Below are 26195 nucleotides of genomic sequence, written 5' to 3'. Positions count from 1 at the left end.
TAGAGTCCAACTCTCACATCCATACATGACCACTGCAAACACCATAGCCTTGACTAAAAGAACCTTTGTTGGCAAAGTAATGTCTCTGCTTTTTAACATGCTGTCTAGGTTGGTCATAACTTTCCTTCCAAGGAGTAAGCATCTTTTAATTTCATTGCTGAAATCACCATCTGCAGTGATTTTTGGAGCCTATAAAAATAAAGTCAGCCACTGTTTCCCCATCTATTTCCCATGAAGTGATGGGACCGGATGCCACGATCTTAGTTTTCTGAATGTGGAGCTTTCAGCCAACTTTTTCACTCTCCTCCTTCACTTTCATCAAGAGGCTCTTTAGTTCTTCTTCACTTTCTGCCATAAGGGTGGTGTCATCTGCACATCTGAGGTTATTTATGTTTCTCCCGGCAATCTTGATTCCAGCTTCTTCTTCTTCCAGCCCAGTGTTTCTCATGATGTACTCTGCATATAAGTTAAATAAGCAGAGTGACAATATACAGCCTTGACGTACTCCTTTTCCTATTTGGAAACAGTCTGTTGTTCCCTTCCCTAATATTTGACTGTGTTGAGATCATTTCATGTGATTTTTTTCTTTTAGTGAGTGCAAGTGAAAGGTACCTGTTGACATCGGCTTCGTGACCATCTGTCCGACTTTGACTTCTTGTTGGCGGACCACCCCTAGGAGACTTCTAGGAGGGCAGTGGTTCTTTCCTTCCAGCCCCGCAGACCTTGGGAATATTACGTGCCCGTTAACTCAGCTTTGATAGTGGCAATTACCAAAGATGGCCACAGGGTGGCGCCATTACTCCATGCGATGCTTTTTCCTTTTTTCCCCCGTTTGTTCTTTAAGTTTCTTTATATTGGAATAGAGTTCACGATTGGTGTTATATTTGTTTCAGGGCTACAGGAATTTGGTTCAGTGAGACACAGACGTGTGTATATTCTTTTCTTGGTTCCTCTTCCCATATAAGGTGATTTACTGTGTGTTCACTAGACTGCCCCGCGCTATTCAGTAGGTCCGTGTCCATCATCTGTTTAATACAGATTCATGCCTGGGAAAATCCCATGGATAGAGCAGCCTGGTGGGCAACGGTCCTTAGGGTCACAAAGACTCGGACACTACTGAATCGCTTGAGCACGCTTGCCCAGGCTGTAATTTGTTATTAGCCAACTCAATTTTCCCCTTGTTCCTAACATGAAAAAAGAAATTTTTTTTTTGATAATCATAAGTTGATTTTCAAAGTTTAGGTCTTCCCTAGTGGGTCAGAGCATAAAGAATCCGTCTGCCATGCTAGAGATCTGTGTTCGATCCCTGGGTGGGGAAGATCCCCTGGAGGTGGGAATGGCAATCCACTCCAGCATTCTCGCCTGCAGAATCCCATGGACAGAGGAGCCTGGTGGGCTACAGTCCATGGGGGTCGCAAAGACGCAGACAGGACTGAGCCACTAACGTTTTCGAAGTTTGTGAGTGTGTTTGTATTGGTAAAATTGTTGCTTTGCATATGTTTCTAGAACATACTTGTTGGTGGTATCATATCTGTCTTTCTCTGGCTTCCTTTCCTCAGTATGATCATCACTCAGTCCATCCATGCTGTTATCAATGGCATTGATCCGTTCTTTTTCTTGGCTGAGTAGTATTCCAGTGGAAAAGTTAGGCACTCGTTTGATCTGTCGGGAATGAGCGAGGAAATCCTTTCCGCTTTTGGAGGTGGAGGGGGGCTGTGGAAAGAGACCAGCTTGGGGCTTGGCAGGCAGCTCTAGTGGGAGCGGTGGGTGAGTCGTCAGATGATGTGTGACGTCAGAGGGGTCAGACCGTGCTGGTGACTTGGTGACGGCGTGCCAGACGACGCTGATGGCTTCATGACTGTCTGCAGTGTGTGTGGGCTGCTCCCAGGGTGGGGCAGCAGATGCACAAAGGATTAAGGGGGGACGGTGGTCGCTGCTGGGGGTCCCGAGACCTGGGGCCTGCTCTGCACCCCGTACATCCTTCCCTGCCTCCCTACCTCCCCACTGACTCCAAAACCACAGAGCAGCCTCTGCAGAGGGTGAGAGGAGAGAGACGGCCCCCAGGAGACCCTCACCGGCCCGCTCCCCGCCCGCCCTGCAGCGTCCTGGGCTCCTCTTTACCTCTGTCGCCTCCCGAGAGCCTCCTCCCCGCTCCTCCCGGGACCCAGCCCCCCCACACTCGTCTCCACCTCCCTGAATCCCCGTCATGCCAGCCCCTCCCCCAGCCTCTGTGGACACCCCCCTGTCTCCCGCCTCCCGCCTCCCGCATTGCACAGCTGACCCGGTGGCCTGGCACTCCACCCCGGTGGGTGGAGGACCCGGGTCTTTGCTCAGCTCAGGGCCCCCCCTGGGGCGTTGCTCAGGGTGACCCCCACCGGATTCCGCACGGTTCTCACGGGCCCATCTCGTCGTGTTCCAGGTCCGAGGGCGAAAGGCTGCAGTTCATGCAGGGCCTGCAGGACATGTGGAGGCTGGAGGGGGCGAGGGTGCTGGCCGCCTTCGACCTGTCCCCCTTCCGGGTCATCTGCGATCTCGGGGGTGAGTGCCCACCCCGGACCTTGGGGCTGTGTTTGGAACTGTGTTTGTAGACCGTAACGCTTCCCCAGTGGCTGAGATGGTAAGGAATCTGCCTGCAATGCAGGATACCTGGGTTCAGTCCCTGAGTGGGGAATATTCCCCTGGAGGAGGGCATGGCAACCCACTCCAGTATTCTTGCCTGGAGGATCCCACGGACAGAGGAGCCTGGCGGGCTACAGTCCGTGGGGTCACAGAGAGTCAGACACGACTGACGTGACTTAGCACGCATGCACACTATATTGAGTAGAATTCCTTGTGCTGTAGAGTGGAAACTTCTCAAGCATCAGTGTGGTTTCTAGGAGCGTGTCCATGTCCATCCCAGCCTCCTCATTTCTCCCTCCCCTCTCTCCCCTTTTGGTAGCTGTCTGTTTGTGTCCTGCGTCTGAGAGGCTATTTCTGCTTTCTGCACGAGTTCATTTGCATCACATTTTGGGTTCCACGTATGAGGGCCGTCACGTGGTATTTGTCTTTCTCTGTCTGACGAACTTCATTTGGTATGATCATCTCTGGCTCCATCCACACTGCTGCAAATGGCATTTTGTTCTTTTTCATGGCTGCGTAATATTCCGCTGTATATGTGTACCACATCTTCTCTATCCATCCCTCTGTCGATGGGCCTTTAGGTTGAGGTGATTTGATAAAAGCAGCTTCCCTGACTGTGGGATGTTTATGCTGCTGGCATCTGGAGGGAGATCCCCATTTCTCACCCGGGTGTACTTGGGAAATGTTTCCTGCAGGGAGACATGGGCATGTCTTCCTGTAGCATCTGCCCAGCGGCATCGTCTGCCTGGCTGTTGTCTGTCCTTGGGCGGACAGACAGCCTGGCACGAGGGGAAGCCATCAGGTCAGAGTCTATGTGGAAGGTTGGCGTGTGGGTTGGTCCAGCCGGGAAGATGCCTTAGATGCAGGGCTTTGTGGGTGAGCCTGTAACCATGGAGACCAGGCTGCGGGTACCACTCGGGTCACAGTCCGTGTTCTCCTGCAGGCGGTTCTGGGGCTCTGGCCCAGGCGTGCGTGTCTCTGTACCCGGGATGTCGGGTCATCGTGTTCGACATCCCAGGAGTGGTGCAGATGGCGAGGACACATTTCTCAGCCTCGGAGGACGAGCGGATCAGCTTCCATGAAGGTGGGTGTCTGGAACACCGTCTGTGTCCATGGGGAAACAGATGGGTCCTGGCGGGCTGGGGAGACGGCGACAGTGGGCGCTCAGCGTGGCTTCCTGGATCGTCCAAATGCACCCCCTTAAAATGGAGCCTCCAGGGGGCTTAGTGGTAAAGAATCCGCCTGCCAGTGCAGAAGATGCAAGAGACGCAGGTTCAATCCCCGGGTCAGGAAGATCCCCTGGAGAAAGAAATGGCAACCCACTCCAGTATTCTTGCCTGGAGAATCCGTGTGGACAGAGGAGCCTGGTGGGCTACAGTCCACGGGGTCACAAAAGAGTTGGACACGAATGAGCACACAGGCATTTAAACCTAGAGCTGTGACGCAGGATGGATGGAAAAATGTGGGAGGGTATTGTTTTCTTGCAGTTAATTCTTTCCTGAGTGTTGCACTGGGTTCAATGTGTCTCCTCACCCAGAGTTTGTAAACAGGACTTTAGGAAATAAGGTCTCTGCAGATGTCATGAAGTGAAGGCTCCGAGATGAGGTCCTCCTGGAAGGGGGTGGCCCTCAACCCAGTGACAGGGTCCTTATAAGACACAGAAGAGGAGAGACAGGGACACAGAGGAAAAGCCACGTGGAGACGGAGGCGGAGACGGGAGGGAGGTGGCCACCAGCCCAGGGATGGACGCCTGGAGCCCCAAGAAGCTGGAAGAGGCAGGAAGGACCCTCCCCTAGAGCCTCTGCAGGGACTCAGCCCTGGGACCCCTTGACCTCAGACGTCTGGTCCCCAGGGCTGTGAGGAGCGTGGATGTCTTGGTCTGTGGGCATTTCTTACGGCCATCCCGGGAAACTCACGTAGGTATTTACAACCAGCTCAGGTACGAGTGGCAATCAGGGACGTGGGTTGGATGCAAGGTGAGGGGACAGTTACCGACGGAGAAGACAGAAGCTTCTCAGATGTCCCAAGGCTCAGAAACCATGGCAACTTTGTGGACCGCTGCCAGGGACTTGTGGCTGCCTTGGAAACGTGGGGTGCGCCTCCCAGCTGCGGGCCGTCACTTAGGTACCAAGGTCCGACCTGCAGACACCCGGTACCTCTGTGTGTAGACACAATTGCCCTGGTGGCCCAGTGGCTAAGACTGTGAGCGTCCAAAGCAGGGAGCCCTGGTTCCACCCCTGGTCCAGGAGCTAAGATCCAGCACGCAGCAAGACCCAGTGCTAGAAAGAAAGAAAGGGGTCGGGGAGGGAAGGCCGAGAAAGGGAAAAAAGAAGAAAGAAAAAGAGAAAAAGAAAAAAGAAAACAGGAAAGACAGTACAAGTCCCACTGGTTTAAGAAAAAGAGAAGAAAAAGAAGCGGGCTTTGGAAGTTGGGAAAACGAGATGGTCGTGAAAATAAAAGTGTTAGTCGCTCAGTTGTAAAAGTCTTTGGGACCCCATGGACTGTAGCCTGCCAGGCTCCTCTGTCTGTGGGATTCTCCAGGCAAGAAGACTGGAGTGGGTTGCCATGCCCTCCTCCAGGGGATCTTCCCAAACCAGGGATCGAACCCTGGTCTCCGGCATTGGCAGGCAGATTCTTGACCATCTGAGCCTCCTGGGAAGCCCAGGAAGGTTGGGAATCACTGCTTTAAGGATGCTATTTACACGAGACTTTCTGAAATCAAGTGAAAATAAAACCGTCGTCCAGAGCTGATGCAGAAAGGGGCCCCAAAGGAAATGTCCCATCATTCATAATCGTCTCATCATCACGGAGACGTCTTCTGTTCCAAGCGAGGTCGGGAGGTCAGCGGCTGGGATTACCTGGGGACAGGTCTGTGTGGACAAATGACCTGGCCACGCTGGGCGTAGGTGTCTTCACGAATTGACAGGCAGGCTGACAGGAGGCCCCCCCACCCCCGTGTTGCAGGGGATTTCTTCAAAGACCCCCTCCCAGAGGCGGACCTGTATATCCTGGCCAGGGTCTTGCATGACTGGACCGATGCCAAGTGTTCCCACCTGCTGGGGAGACTCTATCAGGCCTGCAGGACAGGTAGGTGGTGGGGATGCTGGGTGCTGGGTCTGGGGGTCAGCTTAGGGCGGAGTTACAGGCGTCTCGATGCGATGAGGGCTCGGAAACCCCGTCACATGGACATAGACACGCCTCCGTGTGTGAGGAGGTCGGAGTCCCGGCCAACCTCTGGAGGCTGCCTGCCTTTTCCAGACATCACCACTTCATGGGCTCCCTAATATCATCTCTTTTTCGCCACTCTCTTCCATTTCCCCCCCGCCCCCCCAAAATTGCAGTTCTTGTATTATAGTGTCATTTTCAAGTGTGAAGTCGTTCATGGATATTTGTGTCTAGACCCCTTCTGTGGGGGATCTCTTGAAAGTGTATTGAGCAAAAGTGAATTATTTATGTTTTAATGCATAATGATGTTACTTGACGGTAACTTTTGTTGTTGTTTTTTTTTTTTTACTTTGTGTAGAGGGACGTTTGAAACCTTTAAATTTACTTTTACTGATTCATTTCTTTAGCTGTGCTGGGCCTTAGCCACAGCACTGGAGATCTTCCATCTTCGTCGTGGGATATGGGATCTTTTTTTGTGGCTTGCAGACTGTTAGGTGTGGCAAGCAGGATCTAGTTCCCTGACCAGGCATGGAACCCGGGTCCCATGCTTTGAGAGCACAGAGTCTTAGCCAGTGGGCCACTAGGGAAGTCCCTCACTGGACCCTAATATCATCATTATTATTATTTGTTTGCCTTGTTCCAGTCCATACAAGATGTCATTTGAAAGGAACGAAAAGCAAGGCTAGTACAAACAGGAAATTTGCCAAGGAATGGATATATATGTATCCATAGCCTGGAGAATCCCATGGACAGAAAAGCCTGGCAGGCTACAGTCCATGGGGTTGCACAGAGTCAGACATGACTCAGCACACATCACCCAAGTGACTCAACACACAGCACTCAAGTGACTCAGCACACAGCACTCGAGTGACTCAGCACACAGCACTCAAGCAACTCAGCACACAGCACTTGAGCAACTCAGCACACAGCGCTTGAGCAACTCAGCACACAGCACTCAAGCGACTCAGCACACAGCACTCGAGTGACTCAGCACACAGCCATGGACGGCTGATTCCCTTTGCTGTATGGCAGAAACTAATGCAACATTGTATGTCCATACAAAATTAATTAAAAGAAGAAAAAAATATTAAAAAGTTGCCAAGTGGGGTAGTGGCTTGCCTGCAGTTTTTCTGTTTAGAATGTGCATGGCTCAGCATCTCCAAGGTCACAGAAACTATGAGTTTTCCCCGGAGGTGATGCTTTGTGGGCTCTGGTTCACTCCCTCTGTTTTCAGCTCAGTCGCTCAGTCGTGTCCGACTCTTCGCGACCCCATGGACTGCAGAACGCCAGGCCTCCCTGACCATCACCAGCTCCCGGAGCTTGCTCGAACTCATGTCCATCAAGTTGGTGATGCCATCCAAGCATACCATCCTCTGTCGTCCCCTTCTCCTCCTGCTTTCAATCTTTCCCAGCATCAGGGTCTTTTCCAGTGAGTCAGATCTTTGCATCAGGTGGCCAAAGGATTGGAGCCTATGGACATATATATACACAAATCCCTAGGAGATGCAGATTTGATCCCTGGGTCGGGAAGGTGCCCTGGAGAAGGAAATGGCAACCCACTCCAGTATTCTTGCCTGGAGAGTCCCATGGACAAAGCAGCCTGGCGGGCTACAGTCCATGGGGTCGCAGAGACTCAGACATGACTGAGTGACTGAACATGCACATTATAACACATAAAGCATGTTACATTTGCATTTAAACTTTATGTATGACTCATTTATTTTTAAACAATAAATGAATAAATGTATGTCAGGAATATAAAATAATATTTATGTAATTTTTGTTATTTTTGGATATTCTTAAAAATAAATATTATGAAAAATGTTAAAATGCAAAAATTTTAAATATTAAAATACTATATATTTACAGTAACACTATATTACATTTGTGTATATAGTTACATTATGGGATGTGAAAATTGCTCAGTCGTGTCTGATTCTTTGCAACCCCATGAACTATACAGTCCATGGAATTCTCCAGGTCAGAACACTGGAGTGGGTAGCCTTTCCCTTCTCCAGGGGATCTTCCCGACCCAGGGATCGAACCCAGGTCTCCCGCATTGCAGGCAGATTCTTTACCAGCTGAGCCACCAGGAAAGCCCAAGAATACTGGAGTGGGTAGCCTAATCCCTTCTCCAGGGGATCTTCCCAACCCAGGAAATGGAACTCAGGTCTCCTGCATTGCAGGCGGATTCTTTACTAACTGAGCTGTCAGGGACACCCACGTATGTATGGGTACGTGTGTGTATGTATGTGTGTATTACGTGTGTTTGCATCTGTTTATATATGTGCATGAATATGTATTAACACACTCAGATGTCACGTGCATGGTACAAACACGACCTTACAGATGGCTCTCGTCCCTGGCCAGCACAGCTAGGAGAACGCCCCAGATCTGGAGGCAAAGCTCTTTTCCTCACATTCTCACTGCTCGGAGGTCCCATCTCAGCCTCTCCCCACGAGCCTCCCACTGATGATCAGCCCTACTGTGTCTGCATTGTTGCAAATTACTGCCAATAATGCCCGGATCTTACTTTGATGTCTGTGGGAGGGAGTGTGGGCATTCCTAGCCACGAGATCCATTGTCCAAAAAGGACCTAAGACTCGGTTACTCTTCAAGGAAGCTGGGAAAAAATGGCTTAGGACGTGGCGTTTGGTCTGAGAATCGGGTATGGCATAAAACGGGTCAGAACGTGTATAAAGTTTACTTCCATCCCTTGATTGGCACACTCCTCTTTGAGCTTTCAGAGAAAATGACATGACACATCGTTCTGTGGATTTGTTTCTGAGCGATGAAGTTAGAAAGTGAGAAAGAACAGTCACGTGTCGTTTCCCGGGTCTGCGTTCCCAATGATGCCTTTTGAGGTTGGCTGGTTCTTTTCCCAGCCTCCCTCCCCTCACTGCCTCCATCTTCATGTGATTTCTCCTCTGTCTCATTTGTCTCCTCTCCTGTTTCTCATAAGGACCCTGTCCTTTCAGGGCAAGCCTCTCCAGTGTTCTTGGCTGGAGAGGCCCCTGGACGTAAGGAGCCTGGCGGGGCTACAGTCCACGGGGTTGGAAAGAGTCAGACACGACTGAAGGGACTGAGCACTCACCTGGTTACACCCCATGTAGCCAGGAGGGGCGGACAGTGTGTGTATACACAGCCCTGCTCACTCGTGTGGACTGTCCAGCACCTACCGGCCACGGTGGCCTCTGGCACTGGAAGGAAATGGGATGATGGCTGTGTGTCCTAGGTCAGGGTCTGCCTACAGGGGGGCTCTGAGGTCAGGGGCTGTCCCGTGGGAGGTCCTAGGTCAGGGTCTGTTCCACGGGGGGTCCTAGGTCAGGGTCTGTCCTGCAGGGGGGTGGGTCTGAGGTCAGGGGCTGCCCCATGGGAGATCCTAGGTCAGGGTCTGTCCCGTGGGGGGTCCTAGGTCAGGGTCTGTCCTGGTCAGGGTCTGTCCCAGGGGGGGTCCTAGGTCAGGGTCTGTCCTGCAGGGGGGGTCTGAGGTCAGGGGCTGTTCCGTGGGAGGTCCTAGGTCAGGGGCTGTCCCGTGGGAGGTCCTAGGTCAGGGTCTGTCCCGCGGGGGGTCCTAGGTCAGGGTCTGTCCTGTGGGAGGTCCCAGGTCAGGGTCTGCCCTGTGGGGGATTCTAGGTCAGGGTCTGTCCTGAAGGAGGTCCTAGGTTAGGGTCTGTCCTGCGGGAGGTCCTAGGTCAGGGTCTGTCCTATGGGAAGCTCTGGATTAGGGTCTGTCCTGTAGGAGGTCCTAGGTCAGGGTCTGTCCTGCAGGGGGGTCCTAGGTCAGGGTCTGCCCTGTGGGGGATTCTAGGTCAGGGTCTGTCCTGAAGGAGGTCCTAGGTCAGGGTCTGTCCTGCGGGAGGTCTCAGGTCACGGTCTGCCCTGCGGGGGATTCTAGGTCAGGGTCTGTCCTGAAGGAGGTCCTAGGTCAGGGTCTGTCCTGCGGGAGGTCTCAGGTCAGGGTCTGCCCTGTGGGGGATTCTAGGTCAGGGTCTGTCCTGAAGGAGGTCCTAGGTTAGGGTCTGTCCTGCGGGAGGTCTCAGGTCAGGGTCTGCCCTGCGGGGGATTCTAGGTCAGGGTCTGTCCTGAAGGAGGTTCTAAGTTAGGGTCTCTCCTGCAGGGGGGTCCTAGGTCAGGGTCTGTTCTGTGGGAGGTCCTAGGTTAGGGTCTGTCCTGCAGGGGGGTCCTAGGTCAGGGTCTGTTCTGTGGGAGGTCCTAGGTTAGGGTCTGTCCTGCAGGGGGGTCCTAGGTCAGGGTCTGTCCTGAAGGAGGTTCTAAGTTAGGGTCTCTCCTGCAGGGGGGTCCTAGGTCAGGGTCTGTTCTGTGGGAGGTCCTAGGTTAGGGTCTGTCCTGCAGGGGGGTCCTAGGTCAGGGTCTGTCCTGCGGGGGATTCTAGGTCAGGGTCTGTCCTGAAGGAGGTCCTAGGTTAGGGTCTGTCCTGCGGGAGGTCCTAGATTAGGGTCTGTCCTGAGGGAGGTCCTAGGTCAGGGTCTGTCCTGCAGGGGGGTCCTAGGTCAGGGTCTGTCCTGCGGGAGGTCCCAGGTCAGGGTCTGCCCTGTGGGGGATTCTAGGTCAGGGTCTGTCCTGAAGGAGGTCCTAGGTTAGGGTCTGTCCTGCGGGAGGTCTCAGGTCAGGGTCTGTCCTGCAGGGGTGTCCTAGGTCAGGGTATGTCCTGCAGGAGGTCCTAGGTCAGGGTCTGTTCTGTGGGAGGTCCTAGATTAGGGTCTGTCCTGCGGGAGGTCCCAGGTCAGGGTCTGCCCTGCAGGGGGGTCCTAGGTCAGGGTCTGTCCTGCGGGAGGTCCTAGATTAGGGTCTGTCCTGCAGGGGGGTCCTAGGTCAGGGTCTGTCCTGCGGGAGGTCCTAGATTAGGGTCTGTTCTGCAGGGGGGTCCTAGGTCAGGGTCTGCCCTGCAGGGGGGGTCTGAGGTCAGGGTCTGTTCTGTGGGAGGTCCTAGGTCAGGGTCTGTCCTGCGGGAGGTCCTAGGTCAGGGTCTGTCCTGTAGGGGGGTCCCAGGTCAGGGTCTGTCCTGCAGGAGGTCCCAGGTCAGGGTCTGCCCTGCAGGGGGGTCCTAGGTCAGGGTCTGTTCCACGGGGGGTCCTAGGTCAGGGTCTGTCCTGCAGGGGGGTGGGTCTGAGGTCAGGGGCTGCCCCATGGGAGATCCTAGGTCAGGGTCTGTCCCGTGGGGGGTCCTAGGTCAGGGTCTGTCCTGGTCAGGGTCTGTCCCAGGGGGGGTCCTAGGTCAGGGTCTGTCCTGCAGGGGGGGTCTGAGGTCAGGGGCTGTTCCGTGGGAGGTCCTAGGTCAGGGGCTGTCCCGTGGGAGGTCCTAGGTCAGGGTCTGTCCCGCGGGGGGTCCTAGGTCAGGGTCTGTCCTGTGGGAGGTCCCAGGTCAGGGTCTGCCCTGTGGGGGATTCTAGGTCAGGGTCTGTCCTGAAGGAGGTCCTAGGTTAGGGTCTGTCCTGCGGGAGGTCCTAGGTCAGGGTCTGTCCTATGGGAAGCTCTGGATTAGGGTCTGTCCTGTAGGAGGTCCTAGGTCAGGGTCTGTCCTGCAGGGGGGTCCTAGGTCAGGGTCTGCCCTGTGGGGGATTCTAGGTCAGGGTCTGTCCTGAAGGAGGTCCTAGGTCAGGGTCTGTCCTGCGGGAGGTCTCAGGTCAGGGTCTGCCCTGTGGGGGATTCTAGGTCAGGGTCTGTCCTGAAGGAGGTCCTAGGTTAGGGTCTGTCCTGCGGGAGGTCTCAGGTCAGGGTCTGCCCTGCGGGGGATTCTAGGTCAGGGTCTGTCCTGAAGGAGGTTCTAAGTTAGGGTCTCTCCTGCAGGGGGGTCCTAGGTCAGGGTCTGTTCTGTGGGAGGTCCTAGGTTAGGGTCTGTCCTGCAGGGGGGTCCTAGGTCAGGGTCTGTCCTGCGGGGGATTCTAGGTCAGGGTCTGTCCTGAAGGAGGTCCTAGGTTAGGGTCTGTCCTGCGGGAGGTCCTAGATTAGGGTCTGTCCTGAGGGAGGTCCTAGGTCAGGGTCTGTCCTGCAGGGGGGTCCTAGGTCAGGGTCTGTCCTGCGGGAGGTCCCAGGTCAGGGTCTGCCCTGTGGGGGATTCTAGGTCAGGGTCTGTCCTGAAGGAGGTCCTAGGTTAGGGTCTGTCCTGCGGGAGGTCTCAGGTCAGGGTCTGTCCTGCAGGGGTGTCCTAGGTCAGGGTATGTCCTGCAGGAGGTCCTAGGTCAGGGTCTGTTCTGTGGGAGGTCCTAGATTAGGGTCTGTCCTGCGGGAGGTCCCAGGTCAGGGTCTGCCCTGCAGGGGGGTCCTAGGTCAGGGTCTGTCCTGCGGGAGGTCCTAGATTAGGGTCTGTCCTGCAGGGGGGTCCTAGGTCAGGGTCTGTCCTGCGGGAGGTCCTAGATTAGGGTCTGTTCTGCAGGGGGGTCCTAGGTCAGGGTCTGCCCTGCAGGGGGGGGTCTGAGGTCAGGGTCTGTTCTGTGGGAGGTCCTAGGTCAGGGTCTGTCCTGCGGGAGGTCCTAGGTCAGGGTCTGTCCTGTAGGGGGGTCCCAGGTCAGGGTCTGTCCTGCAGGAGGTCCCAGGTCAGGGTCTGTCCTGCGGGAGGTCCCAGGTCAGGGTCTGCCCTGCAAGGGGGGTCCTAGGTCAGGGTCTGTTCTGTGGGAGGTCCTAGGTCAGGGTCTGTCCTGTAGGGGGGTCCCAGGTCAGGGTCTGTCCTGCAGGGGGGTCCCAGGTCAGGGTCTGTCCTGCGGGAGGTCCCAGGTCAGGGTCTGTCCTGCAGGGGGGGTCCCAGGTCAGGGTCTGTCCTGCAGGGGGGTCCCAGGTCAGGGTCTGTCCTGCAGGGGCGTCCCAGGTCAGGGTCTGTCCTGCAGGGGGGTCCCAGGTCAGGGTCTGTCCTGCGGGAGGTCCCAGGTCAGGGTCTGTTCTGTGGGAGGTCCTAGATTAGGGTCTGTCCTGCGGGAGGTCCCAGGTCAGGGTCTGCCCTGCAGGGGGGTCCTAGGTCAGGGTCTGTCCTGCGGGAGGTCCTAGATTAGGGTCTGTCCTGCAGGGGGGTCCTAGGTCAGGGTCTGTCCTGCGGGAGGTCCTAGATTAGGGTCTGTTCTGCAGGGGGGTCCTAGGTCAGGGTCTGCCCTGCAGGGGGGGGTCTGAGGTCAGGGTCTGTTCTGTGGGAGGTCCTAGGTCAGGGTCTGTCCTGCGGGAGGTCCTAGGTCAGGGTCTGTCCTGTAGGGGGGTCCCAGGTCAGGGTCTGTCCTGCAGGAGGTCCCAGGTCAGGGTCTGTCCTGCGGGAGGTCCCAGGTCAGGGTCTGCCCTGCAAGGGGGGTCCTAGGTCAGGGTCTGTTCTGTGGGAGGTCCTAGGTCAGGGTCTGTCCTGTAGGGGGGTCCCAGGTCAGGGTCTGTCCTGCAGGGGGGTCCCAGGTCAGGGTCTGTCCTGCGGGAGGTCCCAGGTCAGGGTCTGTCCTGCAGGGGGGGTCCCAGGTCAGGGTCTGTCCTGCAGGGGGGTCCCAGGTCAGGGTCTGTCCTGCAGGGGCGTCCCAGGTCAGGGTCTGTCCTGCAGGGGCGTCCCAGGTCAGGGTCTGTCCTGCAGGGGCGTCCCAGGTCAGGGTCTGTCCTGCAGGGGGGTCCCAGGTCAGGGTCTGTCCTGCAGGGGGTTCCCAGGTCAGGGTCTGTCCTGCAGGGGGCTCCCAGGTCAGGGTCTGTCCTGCAGGGGGCTCCCAGGTCAGGGTCTGTCCTGCAGGGGGCTCCCAGGTCAGGGTCTGTCCTGCAGGGGGCTCCCAGGTCAGGGTCTGTCCTGCAGGGGGGTCCCAGGTCAGGGTCTGCCCTGCAGGGGGGTCCCAGGTCAGGGTCTGTCCTGCGGGAGGTCCCAGGTCAGGGTCTGTCCTGCGGGAGGTCCCAGGTCAGGGTCTGTCCTGCGGGAGGTCCCAGGTCAGGGTCTGTCCTGCATGGGGGTCCCAGGTCAGGGTCTGTCCTGCAGGGGGTCCCAGGTCAGGGTCTGTCCTGCAGGGGGCTCCCAGGTCAGGGTCTGTCCTGCAGGGGGCTCCCAGGTCAGGGTCTGTCCTGCAGGGGGGTCCCAGGTCAGGGTCTGCCCTGCAGGGGATCCCAGGTCAGGGTCTGTCCCTCAGGGGAAGGTGGGACATGCCTGGAGCTGTGTGCTAACCTGCGAGGCGGGGGTGCTGGGCAGGAAGCCGGGTGAGGAGAGAGTGGACAGCGGGTCCTGGGTCCGGGCTGACCCTCGCTCAACCCCTCACCCTCCCCGCGGCAGGTGGCGGCATCCTGGTCATCGAGAGCCTCCTGGACGCGGACGGGCGGGGCCCCCTGACCACGGTGCTGTACTCGCTGAACATGCTGGTGCAGACGGAGGGCCGCGAGCGGACCCCCGCCCAGTACTGCGCGCTCCTGGGCCCCGCCGGCTTCCGAGACGTGCGGTGCCGGAGGACCGGGGGCACCTACGATGCCGTCTTGGCCAGGAAGTGATCCCGGCAGTGTGTGTGACCCCCTTCACGACGCAAATCCTGCAATAAACAGACGGTGTCGCTCATGCTTCTTTCTTGCCTTTTCTTCTTCTTTCCCCCCCTTGTTGTCTATCTGTTCTATACTTTTCTTGTTTTCCTGCCCCATTGAGGGATGCCAGGTTTATGCCCACAGATGGTCACTTTGCGTTTCATCTTACTTTCTTTCATTATCCTTATTTTCATTTGATGCCAATCCGTTCTATTTTCCTTCCTTCCTGTGATGGAGTGAAGTATCTGAGATGAGGTTCCTCCTGGATGGGGGTGGCCCTAAATCCAGGGAGAGGGTCCTTATAAGACACAGAAGAGGAGAGACAGAGACACAGAGAACCCACATGGAGATTGAGGCGGAGACGGGAGGGAGGCGGCCACCAGCCCAGGGACGGACGCCTGGAGCCCCCGAAGCTGGACGAGGCAGGGAGGACCCTCCCCTGGAGCCTCTGGACGGGGCTCAGCCCTGGGACCTCTTGACCTCAGATGTCTGGTCCCCAGGACTCGGGGAGGGTGGATGTGTGTGGTTTTAAGTCATGATCCCATTTGGCATAGTTTGTTTCAGCCGGCCCAGGACACTCGTACACATGGAAGTGGATGGATAGACACCCATCTCAAATTTTAATTTTGAAAAGGCAGAAAAGAATTGCTGGTCTATTTTGCAGCATAGAGTCCAAGAAGTCTGTCACGAGGATGTTTAATATCTACTCTTTTAGCAACTTTCTGGTATACAATAAACATAGTGACATTAATTGCCATCACCATGCTCTCTGTCATCTGGAAGTCTGGAAGTCTGTGCCTCTGACCCTCTTTACCCGTTTTGTTCCGCTCCCACCCCTCACCTGTGGCAACAAGCGGCCATGCCCTCCTCCAGGGGATCTTCCTGACCCAGGGATCGAACCTGGGTCTGCTGCATTGCAGGCAGATTCTTCAGCATCTGAGCCACCAGGGAAACCTATGACAATCTGTAGGTCCGTCCAGGTGGCCGCCAATGGCTGTATTTCACTCCCTTTTAGGGCAAGTCATATTCTATTGTGTATATTTACGACATCTTCTGTATCCTTTCCTCTGTGGACGGACACTTAGGTTCTTTCCACGTCTTGCCTGTTTTGCAAATTCATTTGTGTTATCTTTTAGGTTCTACATGTGAATATACATGTGAATATGTATAATATGATATTTGTCTTTCTCTGTCTGACTCACTTCACTTTGCACGAAAGCAGACGTTTTATGTTCATGTTTTTCATGGTGACATAGCGTGTGTGGTACGTGGGATCTTTCTGGACCGGAGATCAGACCTGTGTCCCTTTTATCGGCAGTTGGATTCTTAACCGCTAGACTGCTGGGGAAGTCCTGTTAGATGCCTTTCATTAGCAGAAGCCAGGCAAAACTTCAATCGTTATTTTTGAAGCAAAATTTAATCTATTATTTATTTCGGGTTGTGCTAGATCTTTGTTGCCATGTGGCTTTTCTGTAGTTGCAAGGAGCAGGGGCTATTCTCTTCCTTTGGTTTTATCCACGTTCTGCTTTCCACTGGTGAGCCTCTGATCTCTGGCTGCAGAGCCACCCCACGGCACACGGGCTTCAGTAACTGTGGCATGTGGGGTCAGTCGTTGTGACCCCCGGGCTCTGGAGCCCGGGGTCAGTAGCTGTGGCCCACGGGCTTTGTGGCTCCAACGATCTGGGGAATCTCCCTGCAGAGATCGAGCCTGGGTCTCCTGCGTTGGCAGGTGGCTTCTCCACCACTGCACGGCCAGACAAGTCCAGCCAGCTGTTAATAATCGTGGTGTTTGTATTGACGTATATGCTTCCTCCTGAATTATAACCTCTGTGATCACACCCCCGAGGGGCTCCATCCCAGGGCTGTCATTTCCCCCGCGCTTCGGTCCCTTCACTCTCCGCCTGAAACCATCACAGCATTGTTAATCGGCTGTACTTCAACACAAAATAAAAAGATTGTTTTTAGAAGTGCAGAAAGAAACATCATTTACTGCTTGAGGACACACGAGGCTGATGGGTTGTTGTTCATTTGATGTTCAGTTGCTGAGTCAACCTTTACTTTTTGTGACCCCCGTGGACCGCAGCACGCCAGGCCTCCCTGTCCATCACCAACTCCCGGAGTGTACTCAAACCCATGTCCATCGAGTCGGTGATGCCATCCAACCATCTCATCCTCTGTCGTCCCCTCTTCCTTCGGCCTTCAATCTTTCCCAGCATCAGGGTCTTTTTAAGGAGTTAGTTCTTTGCATCACGTGGCCAAAGGATTGGGGTTTCAGCTTCAGCATCAGTCCTTCCAGTGAATATTCAGGACTGATCTCCTTTAGGATGGGCTGGTTGGATCTCCTTGCAAGTCCAGGGGACTCTGAAGAGTCTCCTCCAACACCACAGTTCAAAAGCATCAATTCTTCAGCGCTCAGCTTTCTTTATGGCCCAACTCTCACATGCACACCTGACCACTGGAAAAATTATAGGTGTGACTGGACGGACCTTTGTCAGACAGGTGATGTCTCTGCTTCTTAGTACGCTGCCTGGGTTTGGATGGTGCCAGTTGCAGCGTCTTGGCCTCGTCCGACAGAGCGCACACTTGGAAACGCTGAGCCGTGTGTGGCGGGCCGGCCAGGCGTGGCTGCTCTTGGCGGGAACAGGCCTGACTGCGGAGTCTGCCCGGGGACAGGAGCGTTCGTCCCGGGTGTTGCGTCCTGGAACCCCCGAGCGCCGCCTGTGCGTGGCTGGAATTGGATGTCAAGCTGATGCAGTTACGGAAGACAGATGCCTGGAGCTGGTGCCTGGGGCCACTCGTTTTGCCGGAGATGCGGGGTTGGAATTGGCTTCCTGTCTGCTCATGTCTGACTTATGGCTGCTAATAATTTCCCCGCTGTTCTGCCTGAAGACTGGAGCGGTGTGTGAATAGATGTACTTACTTCTGCGGTTGTATAGCGGCTATTTAGACTGCAGCCTGGCGTGCTGCCGTCTGAGGGATTGCTTGTGCGTCCGTGAGTGTCCGTGACGATAGCCCTCTACCCGTGTCTTTATTCCTGACCACACTGCTGTCTTTGTATTGTCCGGAACCTAACTCTGTGGTCTGTCTGTAAGTATAGGGAACCTGTGTGTGCTAAACACATTTTTTTCCCCCAAAACAACTTTACCATTTATTTCAATAAATGGAATCTATCTATATATATATATATATATTTTTACAACTACTGAGACACCTCATTTATTCCAGGTGGTCATACAAAGAGGTATTCCACATGACTGAATTAGATAAAGTCTGAATTTAAAACTTTTTTCAGGAGTATATGCTATGCTGTGCTTGGAGTTAGATGGTGAAGAATTTGCCTGCAATGCAGGAGACCTGGGTTCGATCCCTGGGTTGGGAAGGTCCCCCTGGGGGAGGAGGAAATGGCAACCCACTGCAGTATTCTTGCCTGGAGAATCCCATGGACAGAGGAGCCTGGCGGGGCTACAGTCTATGGGGCCGCATAGAGTCAGACACGACTGAACTGACCGAGCACCCACGTGCGCCTTTTCAGATTTTTTTCTCCCCCATTTGTAACCTTCGTAGCCTGCATTATTGCATTTCCTTCCCCTTTCTCCACGTCTGTTTGAACCATCCACTCTTGGCTGCTATTTTTACCTCCTGAATAAGCAGGGTTATTTATATACAGAGAAGCGGAGGCACATTATTTGAAAAAAGGAGAAGCTGTTACCTCCGACCCAGGTTTTGGGAATTTGTAAAAATCAGAAGGAAAAGGAGTGAGGGGCCATACCTGCTTCGACGGAGGTTCCGTGCAGACCTGAGCTCGTGACTTCCGGGAGTGTGTGTATGAGGTCAGGGGCGGGTGCGCTTCTGAGACTAATTTCCGTTCTGGGTCTTTGGAGAGAGGGTGGTCCGCCTTGCATGCTGGGTTGCCACGAACAGCTGAAATTTATTGATGGATTAGGTGGTTAAGAGATGGCAATGCTGGGATGCTTTTGAATTGTGCTGCTGGAGGAGACTTTTTTCTTAGTAGATACTTTACCACATCGTGATGATTTTTGCCGTAGATCAGCATGAACCGCTCGCAGGTACACATGTCCCCTTCGTTCTTTAACCCCCTTCCCACCTCCCTCCCCACCCCGTCCCGGCGCGTGGTCCCAGAGCTCCACCCTCAAGTGCCCCGCATCAGGCTTCAAGCTTGCACGGGTCATGTCTTTTGCCTATGGTGACGTCCATGTCTCAACGCTACTCTCTCAAACCATCCCAACCTCGCCTTCTCCCGCTGAGTCCAAAAGTCTGTTCTTTACATCTGTGTCTGCTTTGCTGCCCTGCATATCGGGTTGTGGTTACCGTCTTTCTAAATTCCATTTATATGTGTTAATGTATAGTATTTGTCTTTCTCTTTCTGACTTACTTCACTCTGTATAACAGGCTCCAGTTTGATCCACCTCACTAGGACTGACTCAAATGTGTTCTTTTTAACGGCTGAGTAATATTCCACGGTGTATATGTACCACAGCTTCCTTATCCATTCGTCTGCTGATGGGCATCTAGGTTGCTTCCATGTCCTGGCTATTATAAACAGTGCTGCGATGAACATTGGGGTGCACGTGTCTCTTTCAGATCTGGTTTCCTCAAGGTATACGCCCAGTAGTGGGATTGTGGAGTCATATGGCAGTTTTCTTCCTAGTTTTAAAATCTCCATAGTTTTAATCTCCATACCGTGTCCTTGAAAGTCCCTTGGACTACAAGGAGATCCAACCAGTCCATCCTAAAGGAAATCAGTCCTGAATATTCTTTGGAAGGACTGATGCTGAAGCTGAAACTCCAATACTCTGGCCACCTGATGCGAAGAGCCTGCCTCCTTGGAAAGGACCCTGATGCTGGGAAAGATTGAAGGCAGGAGGAGAAGGGGACGACAGAGGATGAGATGGTTGGATGTCATCACTGACTCGATGGACGTGAGTTCGAGCAAGCTCCAGGAGTTGGTGACGGACAGGGAGGCCTGGCGTGCTGCAGTCCATGGGGTTGCAAAGAGTCGGACGCAAGTGAGCACCTGACCAGCAGCAACAATCAAGTACCTACCCACGAGGGAAGCCCTAACAATGCTTTGAGGCTGGTGAACAGGGTGCTCAGAGTTCATCTGGGGGTTTATAGTCTGTGTTCTGCTTCTTCAAGACCTGCTAAAATTATTTTTTTACTACTTATATTTGGCGTAGAAGAGAGGTTAAAATATTCTGTGACCCTGTAGGAGGGGACCTGTTTGCTTTTGCATGGCAGACGGTCAAAGCGTGTATAAATAAGTGTCCTGTTTGTCAGGACAGGTGTGTCCCTGAAATTTAATGTTGCATTTGTTGCTTCGTGCGTAAGGGGAGTAACACGCGTGATTAGTTTTCTTTGCCCCGTGAATTGGCTTCCTGGCCTTGTTATAATGTGCTGTGTGCTCAGTCGTGTCTGACTCTTTGCGACCCCACGGACTGTGGCCCACCAGGCTCCTCTGTTCGTAAGATCCTCCAGGCAAGAATACTGGAGTGGGTTGCCATTTCCCCCTCCAGGGGATCTTCCCGACCCAGGGATTGAACCTGGGTCTCCCGTGTGTCCTCCATTGCAGGCAGATTCTTTACCTGTTGAGTCCTCGGGAAGAACTATATTATAAAAAGTTACAGAAAGTTGTTATAAGTGGCCACAGATCTGGTGGTTTTAAAACCACAGACACCCACCTTCCCCCAGGAGACCAAACGTCTGAGGTCAAGGGGTCCCAGGGCCGAGCTCCGTCCAGAGTCTCCAGGGGAGGCTCCTTCCCACCTCTTCCAGCTTCTGGGGGCTCCGGGCGTCCTTCCCTGGGCTGGTGGCCGCCTCCCTCCCGTCTCTGCCTCCGTCTCCACGTGGCTTCTCCTCTGTGTCCGTGTCTCTCCTCTTCTGTGTCTTATGAGGACCCTGTCCCTGGGTTTAGGGCCACCCCCATCCAGGAGGGACCCTCATCTCAGACCCTTCACTCCATCACACCTGCAGAGACCTCATTTCCAGAGACGGTCCCGTTCTGAAGTTTCAGGCTAGCACTTCAGCCTAACGCTTTGGGGGTGGGGAGAGACGATTCCATCGACCACACTCTCCTCCAAGCAGCATGTGATACATATTTTATTTGGGTGAACGTGCACACTTCACCTGCGATGAGTGCCTTAATACACGTGGAAAGTCCCCTCCCGAAAGTTCTCCTTGTGAAGGAAGAGAAAGTGTTGACACCTTTTATCTAGCACGGGCAAGACCCTCTCGCTTTGTCGGCGGCCAGAAGTTCCCGTAAAACGTGGACATCAGAGTTGTTTTGGGTGAAGCCCATCCGGGGTGGACTGACCAAGCTCCCCGGCTCTGGGGTGCTCTGCTTTTGAGAAACAGCCTCCGGATGCGGGTCACCTTAACCACCATGGGCTCGTGACCTGGGTTGATGCATACAAGTTCAGTTCAATTCAGTCGCTCAGTCGTCTCTGACTCTGCGACCCCATGAGCTGCAGCACGCCAGGCCTCCCTGTCCATCACCAACTCCCGGAGCCTGCTCAAACTCATGTCCATTGAAACAAACAGTTGCCATTTCAGAGCTCGGGGCACTTGGATCCTAGGGGAGAAAAAAGAGGCATGTGGTTAGCACCAAGGTCTGGACGTGCCAATGTTTGTGCATTTGAGGAGTTGAGGAAAAGGTTGGAGGGGGTACTGGGATGCTGATCCTGGGACGATCAGGAAAGATTTCAGACCAGATGGGTGTCCCGTGTGGCTCCGATGGTAAAGAATCCACCTGCAATGGGGGAGACCTGGGTTCAATCGATCCCTGGGTGGGGGAAGATCCCCTGGAGGAGGGCATGGTGACCCACTCTGGTATTCTTGCCTGGAGAATCCCATGGACAGAGGAGCCTGGCGGACTACAGTCCACGGGGTTATAAACAGTCGGACACGGCTGAGTGACTAAGAACATTCCCCTTCTTGCACTTGCATTGCCCTTCACGGTCCCCCGTGTAGTGTTGGATTTGTCCCCCGCGCCCCCGGCCGAGCTTCAAGGCTTGTAGAATCTTACCTCCCCAACCAGGAATCGAACACACGCCCCCTGCGTTGGAAGCTCAGAGTCCTAACTGCAGGACCCATAACTAGGGAGGTCCCTAGTGATCTTTTTCATTCGGTTCCTTGAGAGGTTCTCTGCATCTCCGACCGTAAGACAGTCGTGAAGGTGTCTTGGGATGCGTGGCCCATCTCCTGGTCCTTCTGTATGCACACTGGAGTCGCCCGGAGTTTGCTCAGCCTGAAAGGGATCGGGTGGTGTTTTCTGGCTGCCGCCTGAGCTTGGCTTCCCGCAGACACGGCTGAGCACCCTCGTGGTTCCTGGAACGGCGGGAATTAGAGAGGTTTCCTTCCCCGGGGGAGGAAGTCGCTGCAGGGTGCGGGGGGAGATGCCGAGTGACTCGGTCACCTGCAGCCCACCCCAGACCACAGGCAGAGTCCGGGCGCCTTGGAGGACACTCATCTCCTCGGGGCAGGGGACCCCCAGTGTCTGGGATCCGGGGCCTGATGATCTGAGGTTGCGGCTGACGTGAGAGTCATGCAAACGAGCTGCTTGGTAAATGTGATGTGCTTGAATCAACCCGAAACCATCCTCTCCCCCAGTCGCTCGGGGAAAAATTGTCTTCTCTGAAAGCGGCCCCTGGTGCCTAAAAGCTTGGAGACCACTGCGTGGGAAGGATGGAGCCCCCCAGCCCCACCCCCATCGTTGCCGTGGAAGCCTGTGAAGGGGGCCGGTCCCTGACGCTGTGTGTGGGTCTGAGTGTCTGTGTTTCTGGGTGTCTGTATACCTTTACATTCAAGTGAGTCTGTGAGCTTCGTCTGTGCGTGTCTGCGACTGTGTACACGTGTCTCTTTACACCCGCATCTGTGCGTGTCTGTGTGTTTATAGACCTGTGTCCACCTGTTTTCCCCTGAATCCTAGCGTGTGCATTTAGATTGTGATGACTTCTCTGGTCGTGGACCACAGGCCCCACAGCTGTCGTACACAGGCTTGCATCTTTCCCAGTTTGTGGGATATTCGCAGACCAGGGATCGAACCCGCGTCTCCTGCGTTGGCAGGCGGATTCTCTCCCGCTGGGCCACCAGGGAAGCCCTGGTTCTGCACTTACACATCTGTGCGTGTCTGTATTTCTTCCTCTCTCCGTGAGTCTGTGTTTATACAGGTGTGTTTATCTCTGTCCCGCGTCCGTGCGTCTATATTTGTGACCGCGTCTGCGTTTCTCGTGCGTCTGTATGGGTCTGCAGTTATACGCCTGGGAGCATCTCTATCTGTTCCTGTTTCTCTGTGTCTGTATTTATCACTGCATCTGTGTGTCTGTATTCTTCATGCGTCTGTGTGCGTCTGTGCGCATATACCTGTGTGTCTGTATTTATTATCGCGTCCGTGTTTCTCGCGTGTCTGTGTGTGGCTGCATTTATATGCCCGATAGCGTCTACATTTATTCCCCTTTCTGTGTGTCCATATTTATTGCTGCACCTGTACGTCTGTATTTGTCACGCATCTGTGTGTCAGTGTGTGCCCCCCGAGCTTCCCCGCACGGCTGTGTTCCCCAAGTCGCTCATCTCTCAGTGACCAGGGAGTCCTATGCCATCAAGCTTGATTTAGGGGTGATTATACATTGCTCCAATACTTTGACCACCTGATGCGAAGAGCTGACTCATTGGAAAAGACCCTGATGCTTGAAAAGATTGAGGGCAGGAAGAGAAGGGGATGACAGAGGATGAGATGCTTGGATGGCATCACGACTCCATGGACATGGGTTTGAGTAAACTCTGCGAGTTGGTGATGGACAGGGAGGCCTGGCTTGCTGCAGTCCTTGGGGTCACGAAGAGTCGGACACGACTGAGCAGACACGCACCTGAATGCATTTCCTCAGGTCTGTCTGCCCTGCTTCCTGCCATGAGGGGTCCTCGTATTTCAGGGCGTGAGGACCCATGTGCCTGAGGCAGCTGGGACTGCACAGAGATAATTACGATGCTGAAAATAAACTAGTCTCGCCTTCTAGGAGGACAGGGGGGCCATGGACAGGCCCCGACACACACAGTAATGCTGGAGACGTCGCTTCAGCCTCAGGGGTCTTAGGTACGACATACGAGGGCCCCAGAGCGCCCAGGCCCCCACACTCTGCATCCTGGTTTTTATCATTCTTCGGCCACGCTCTTGTCCCCACAGAATTTATGCTCGTGCGCGAGGCTCAGCCCACAGGGTGTCGTAAAATGGAGAAGGTGCCCGTCTCGAGGACGAGTCTTATTCTGTGGGTGAAGAGATTTGGGTCTCAACAAGGCCCTGGGATCCTGAGTTAAAACCTTAAACATCGGGACTGCCCTGGTGGTCTGAAGTGGCTAAGACTCTGCGGGGAAGCGGTGCAGTTTCCATCCGTGGTTACGGAACTAGATCCCACATGTTGCAACTAAGTCCTGGTGCACGAAATACATAAATATTAAAAAAAAAAAAAAAACCTCAGTAACCATGAAGTGCTGCTGCATTGCAGGCAGATTCTTTACCATCTGAGCCACGAGGGAAGTCCACCTATTCCAATTCAGTTTGTTTAAATCTAAATGTGTTGCAATTTCCATCTCCAGGGGATCTTCCCAACTCAGGGATGCAACCCAGGTCTCCCACATTGCTGGCAGATTCTTTACCAGCTGAGCCACCGGGGCGGCCCCAGAATTCCGGGGTGCGTAGTCCGTTCCTCCTCCAGAGGCTGCAGATACTGGGAGCACCCCTGAGGAGAACACGTGGACGGGGGCATTCCCAAGCACGGTGCCCCAAGCCCATCCCCAGTGGGCACTTGGCCCCATTCTTGAAGCTTGACTTGGGTTTTCAGCCTTCGAGGCCACAGACGCGGGATGAGGGCAGTGGTGATATTTGGGGACTTGTATCTGAGCCCCGGGTATCGTTGCGGCTCGGAGGCGCGTGACGGTCAGCACCCCGATACTTGACACCTCCTAGCAAGTTTACGTGTGGGTTCATGTCCAGCAGTGTGTCCCTGTCCACCCCAAACTCCCCAACTATCCATCTCCCCTGGCGACATGTTCATTTTCTAAGTCTCTGAGTCTCTTTCTGCTTTGTAAGTCCATTTGTATCAGCGTAGGGATGTCATACGCTGTTTCTCTTCCTCTGACTTACTTCACTCAGGATGGCAATCTCTAGGCCCACCCCTGCTGCTTCAAATGGCACTATTTCATTCTTACGCCTGCGTAACATTCTGCTGTATACATGCACCACATCGTCCTCATCCCCTCGTCTGTCGACGGACGTCTAGGTCGCTTCCACGTCCTGGCCCTTGTACACGGTGCTGCAGTGAAGATGTGGGCGCGCGTACCTTTTCAGATGCCGGTGTTCACCGGATAAGCTCCCAGGAGTGGGACTGCAGGATGAGATGGTCAGCTTTCGCTTTTTTGATTGAGTTAATGATGGAGCCTTCAAAACTGAAATAACCCTAGGTTTGTGTTTCACTGCTTTCTAATTTTTTTTTTTTTTTTCCTGAGACGTGGGTTCATGAACCGTTTTGCCTTCTCAGTGGATTCCTTCTCATCCCGCTTCCCTCCTCTTTCTCCTCACCACGCTGTGTTCCGGTGTATCCACTTGAATTGCCTCCTCTGCTCTCCATTCTTAGGACCCGGGGCCTCTGATGCGCTGTCTGTCACGGAAATGCACAGGCATCTGTGTGTTACAGTTTGGCAGAGGGTGGGGGACTGTACTCTGTGAGGATCCCAGGTGATGGAAAGCGCTCGATACGGGATCTGGTGGGCTGCCTGCTGCGGTTCCGCTGGGAGAAGCACGTGCTGCTATTTAGGTGTAGGTTTTTAGGTAAAGCTCCTGGAGAGAGAGAGAGAACAGACAGGTAGTTAGCTAGGTACATAGATACGTAGGTAGATAGATACACATACATGTGGACAGACAGGTAGGTAGAAAGACAGGTAGGCAGATGGATAGATAGACAGTACATAGGTAAACAGGTAAATAAATAGGTAGGCACACAGGCAGGTAGACAGGTAGATAAATAGACACATAGATAAGTAGACAGCTAGACTCACAGGTAGGTAGACAGGAGGATAAATACATAGGTAGGCAGACAGGTAGGTAGACAGATAGCTAGACAGGGAGATAAATACATGGGTAGCGAGACAGCTAGGTAGACAGGTGGATAAATACATGAGTAAGCAGACAGGTAGGTAGACAGGTAGATAGCTAGAGAGGGAGATAAATAGAGAGCTAGGCACACGGGTAGCTAGACAGTAGATAGGTAGGTAGATACATAGGTAGGCAGACGGGTAGGTAGACAGCTAGATCAATGGTACATGGTGAGAGGTAGATGGATAGATCACAGGCAGGCGTGTGGCTAGCTAGATAATACATAGAGATTATACATGGAGACGAAAGTGTGGAGAGTATATTGTGTGGGCCCTGGGGTCTTTGGCGTGCACCCCCTTAGGTAGATAGACAGGTAGACAGACAGACAGACAGGTAGGTAGACAGGTAGGCAGACAGGTAGATAGACAGATAGGCAGGTAGACAGGTAGATAAAGCAGGTAGACAGACAGGTAGACAGACAGACAGGCAGGTAGATAGACAGGCAGGTAGGCAGACAGACAGGCAGGTAGATAGACAGATAGGCAGGTAGACAGGTAGATAAAGCAGGTAGACAGACAGGTAGACAGACAGACAGGCAGGTAGATAGACAGACAGGTAGGCAGACAGACAGACAGGTAGACAGACAGACAGGCAGGTAGATAGACAGATAGGCAGGTAGACAGGTAGATAAGCAGGTAGACAGACAGGTAGACAGACAGACAGGCAGGTAGATAGACAGGCAGGTAGGCAGGTAGATAGGCAGGTAGACAGAGACACAGGTAGACAGAGACACGGGTAGACAGACGACAGGCAGGCAGACAGACGACAGGCAGGCGGA

General features: G+C 54.0%; 1 protein-coding gene across 2 annotated transcripts in view; it reads left to right on the top strand.

The window, feature by feature from the left end:
• The window catches only part of ASMT (acetylserotonin O-methyltransferase), a 29753-nt gene extending 15524 nt beyond the window's left edge, over window positions 1–14229 (top strand). Inside the window, exons 5-8 of one of the 2 annotated variants that reach the window (XM_061137137.1) lie at window positions 2420–2538; window positions 3563–3703; window positions 5584–5706; window positions 14018–14229. In XM_061137137.1, coding sequence (XP_060993120.1) covers window positions 2420–2538; window positions 3563–3703; window positions 5584–5706; window positions 14018–14229 — 595 coding nt within the window. The remainder of the gene's footprint in view (window positions 1–2419; window positions 2539–3562; window positions 3704–5583; window positions 5707–14017) is intronic. The other variant, XM_061137138.1, reaches the window with a different exon arrangement.
• The last annotated feature ends 11966 nt before the right edge of the window (window positions 14230–26195 follow it).

Source organism: Dama dama, chromosome X, assembly GCF_033118175.1.
Source record: "Dama dama isolate Ldn47 chromosome X, ASM3311817v1, whole genome shotgun sequence".
NCBI lineage: Eukaryota > Metazoa > Chordata > Mammalia > Artiodactyla > Cervidae > Dama > Dama dama.
This window is presented reverse-complemented; position numbering and strand designations above follow the sequence as displayed.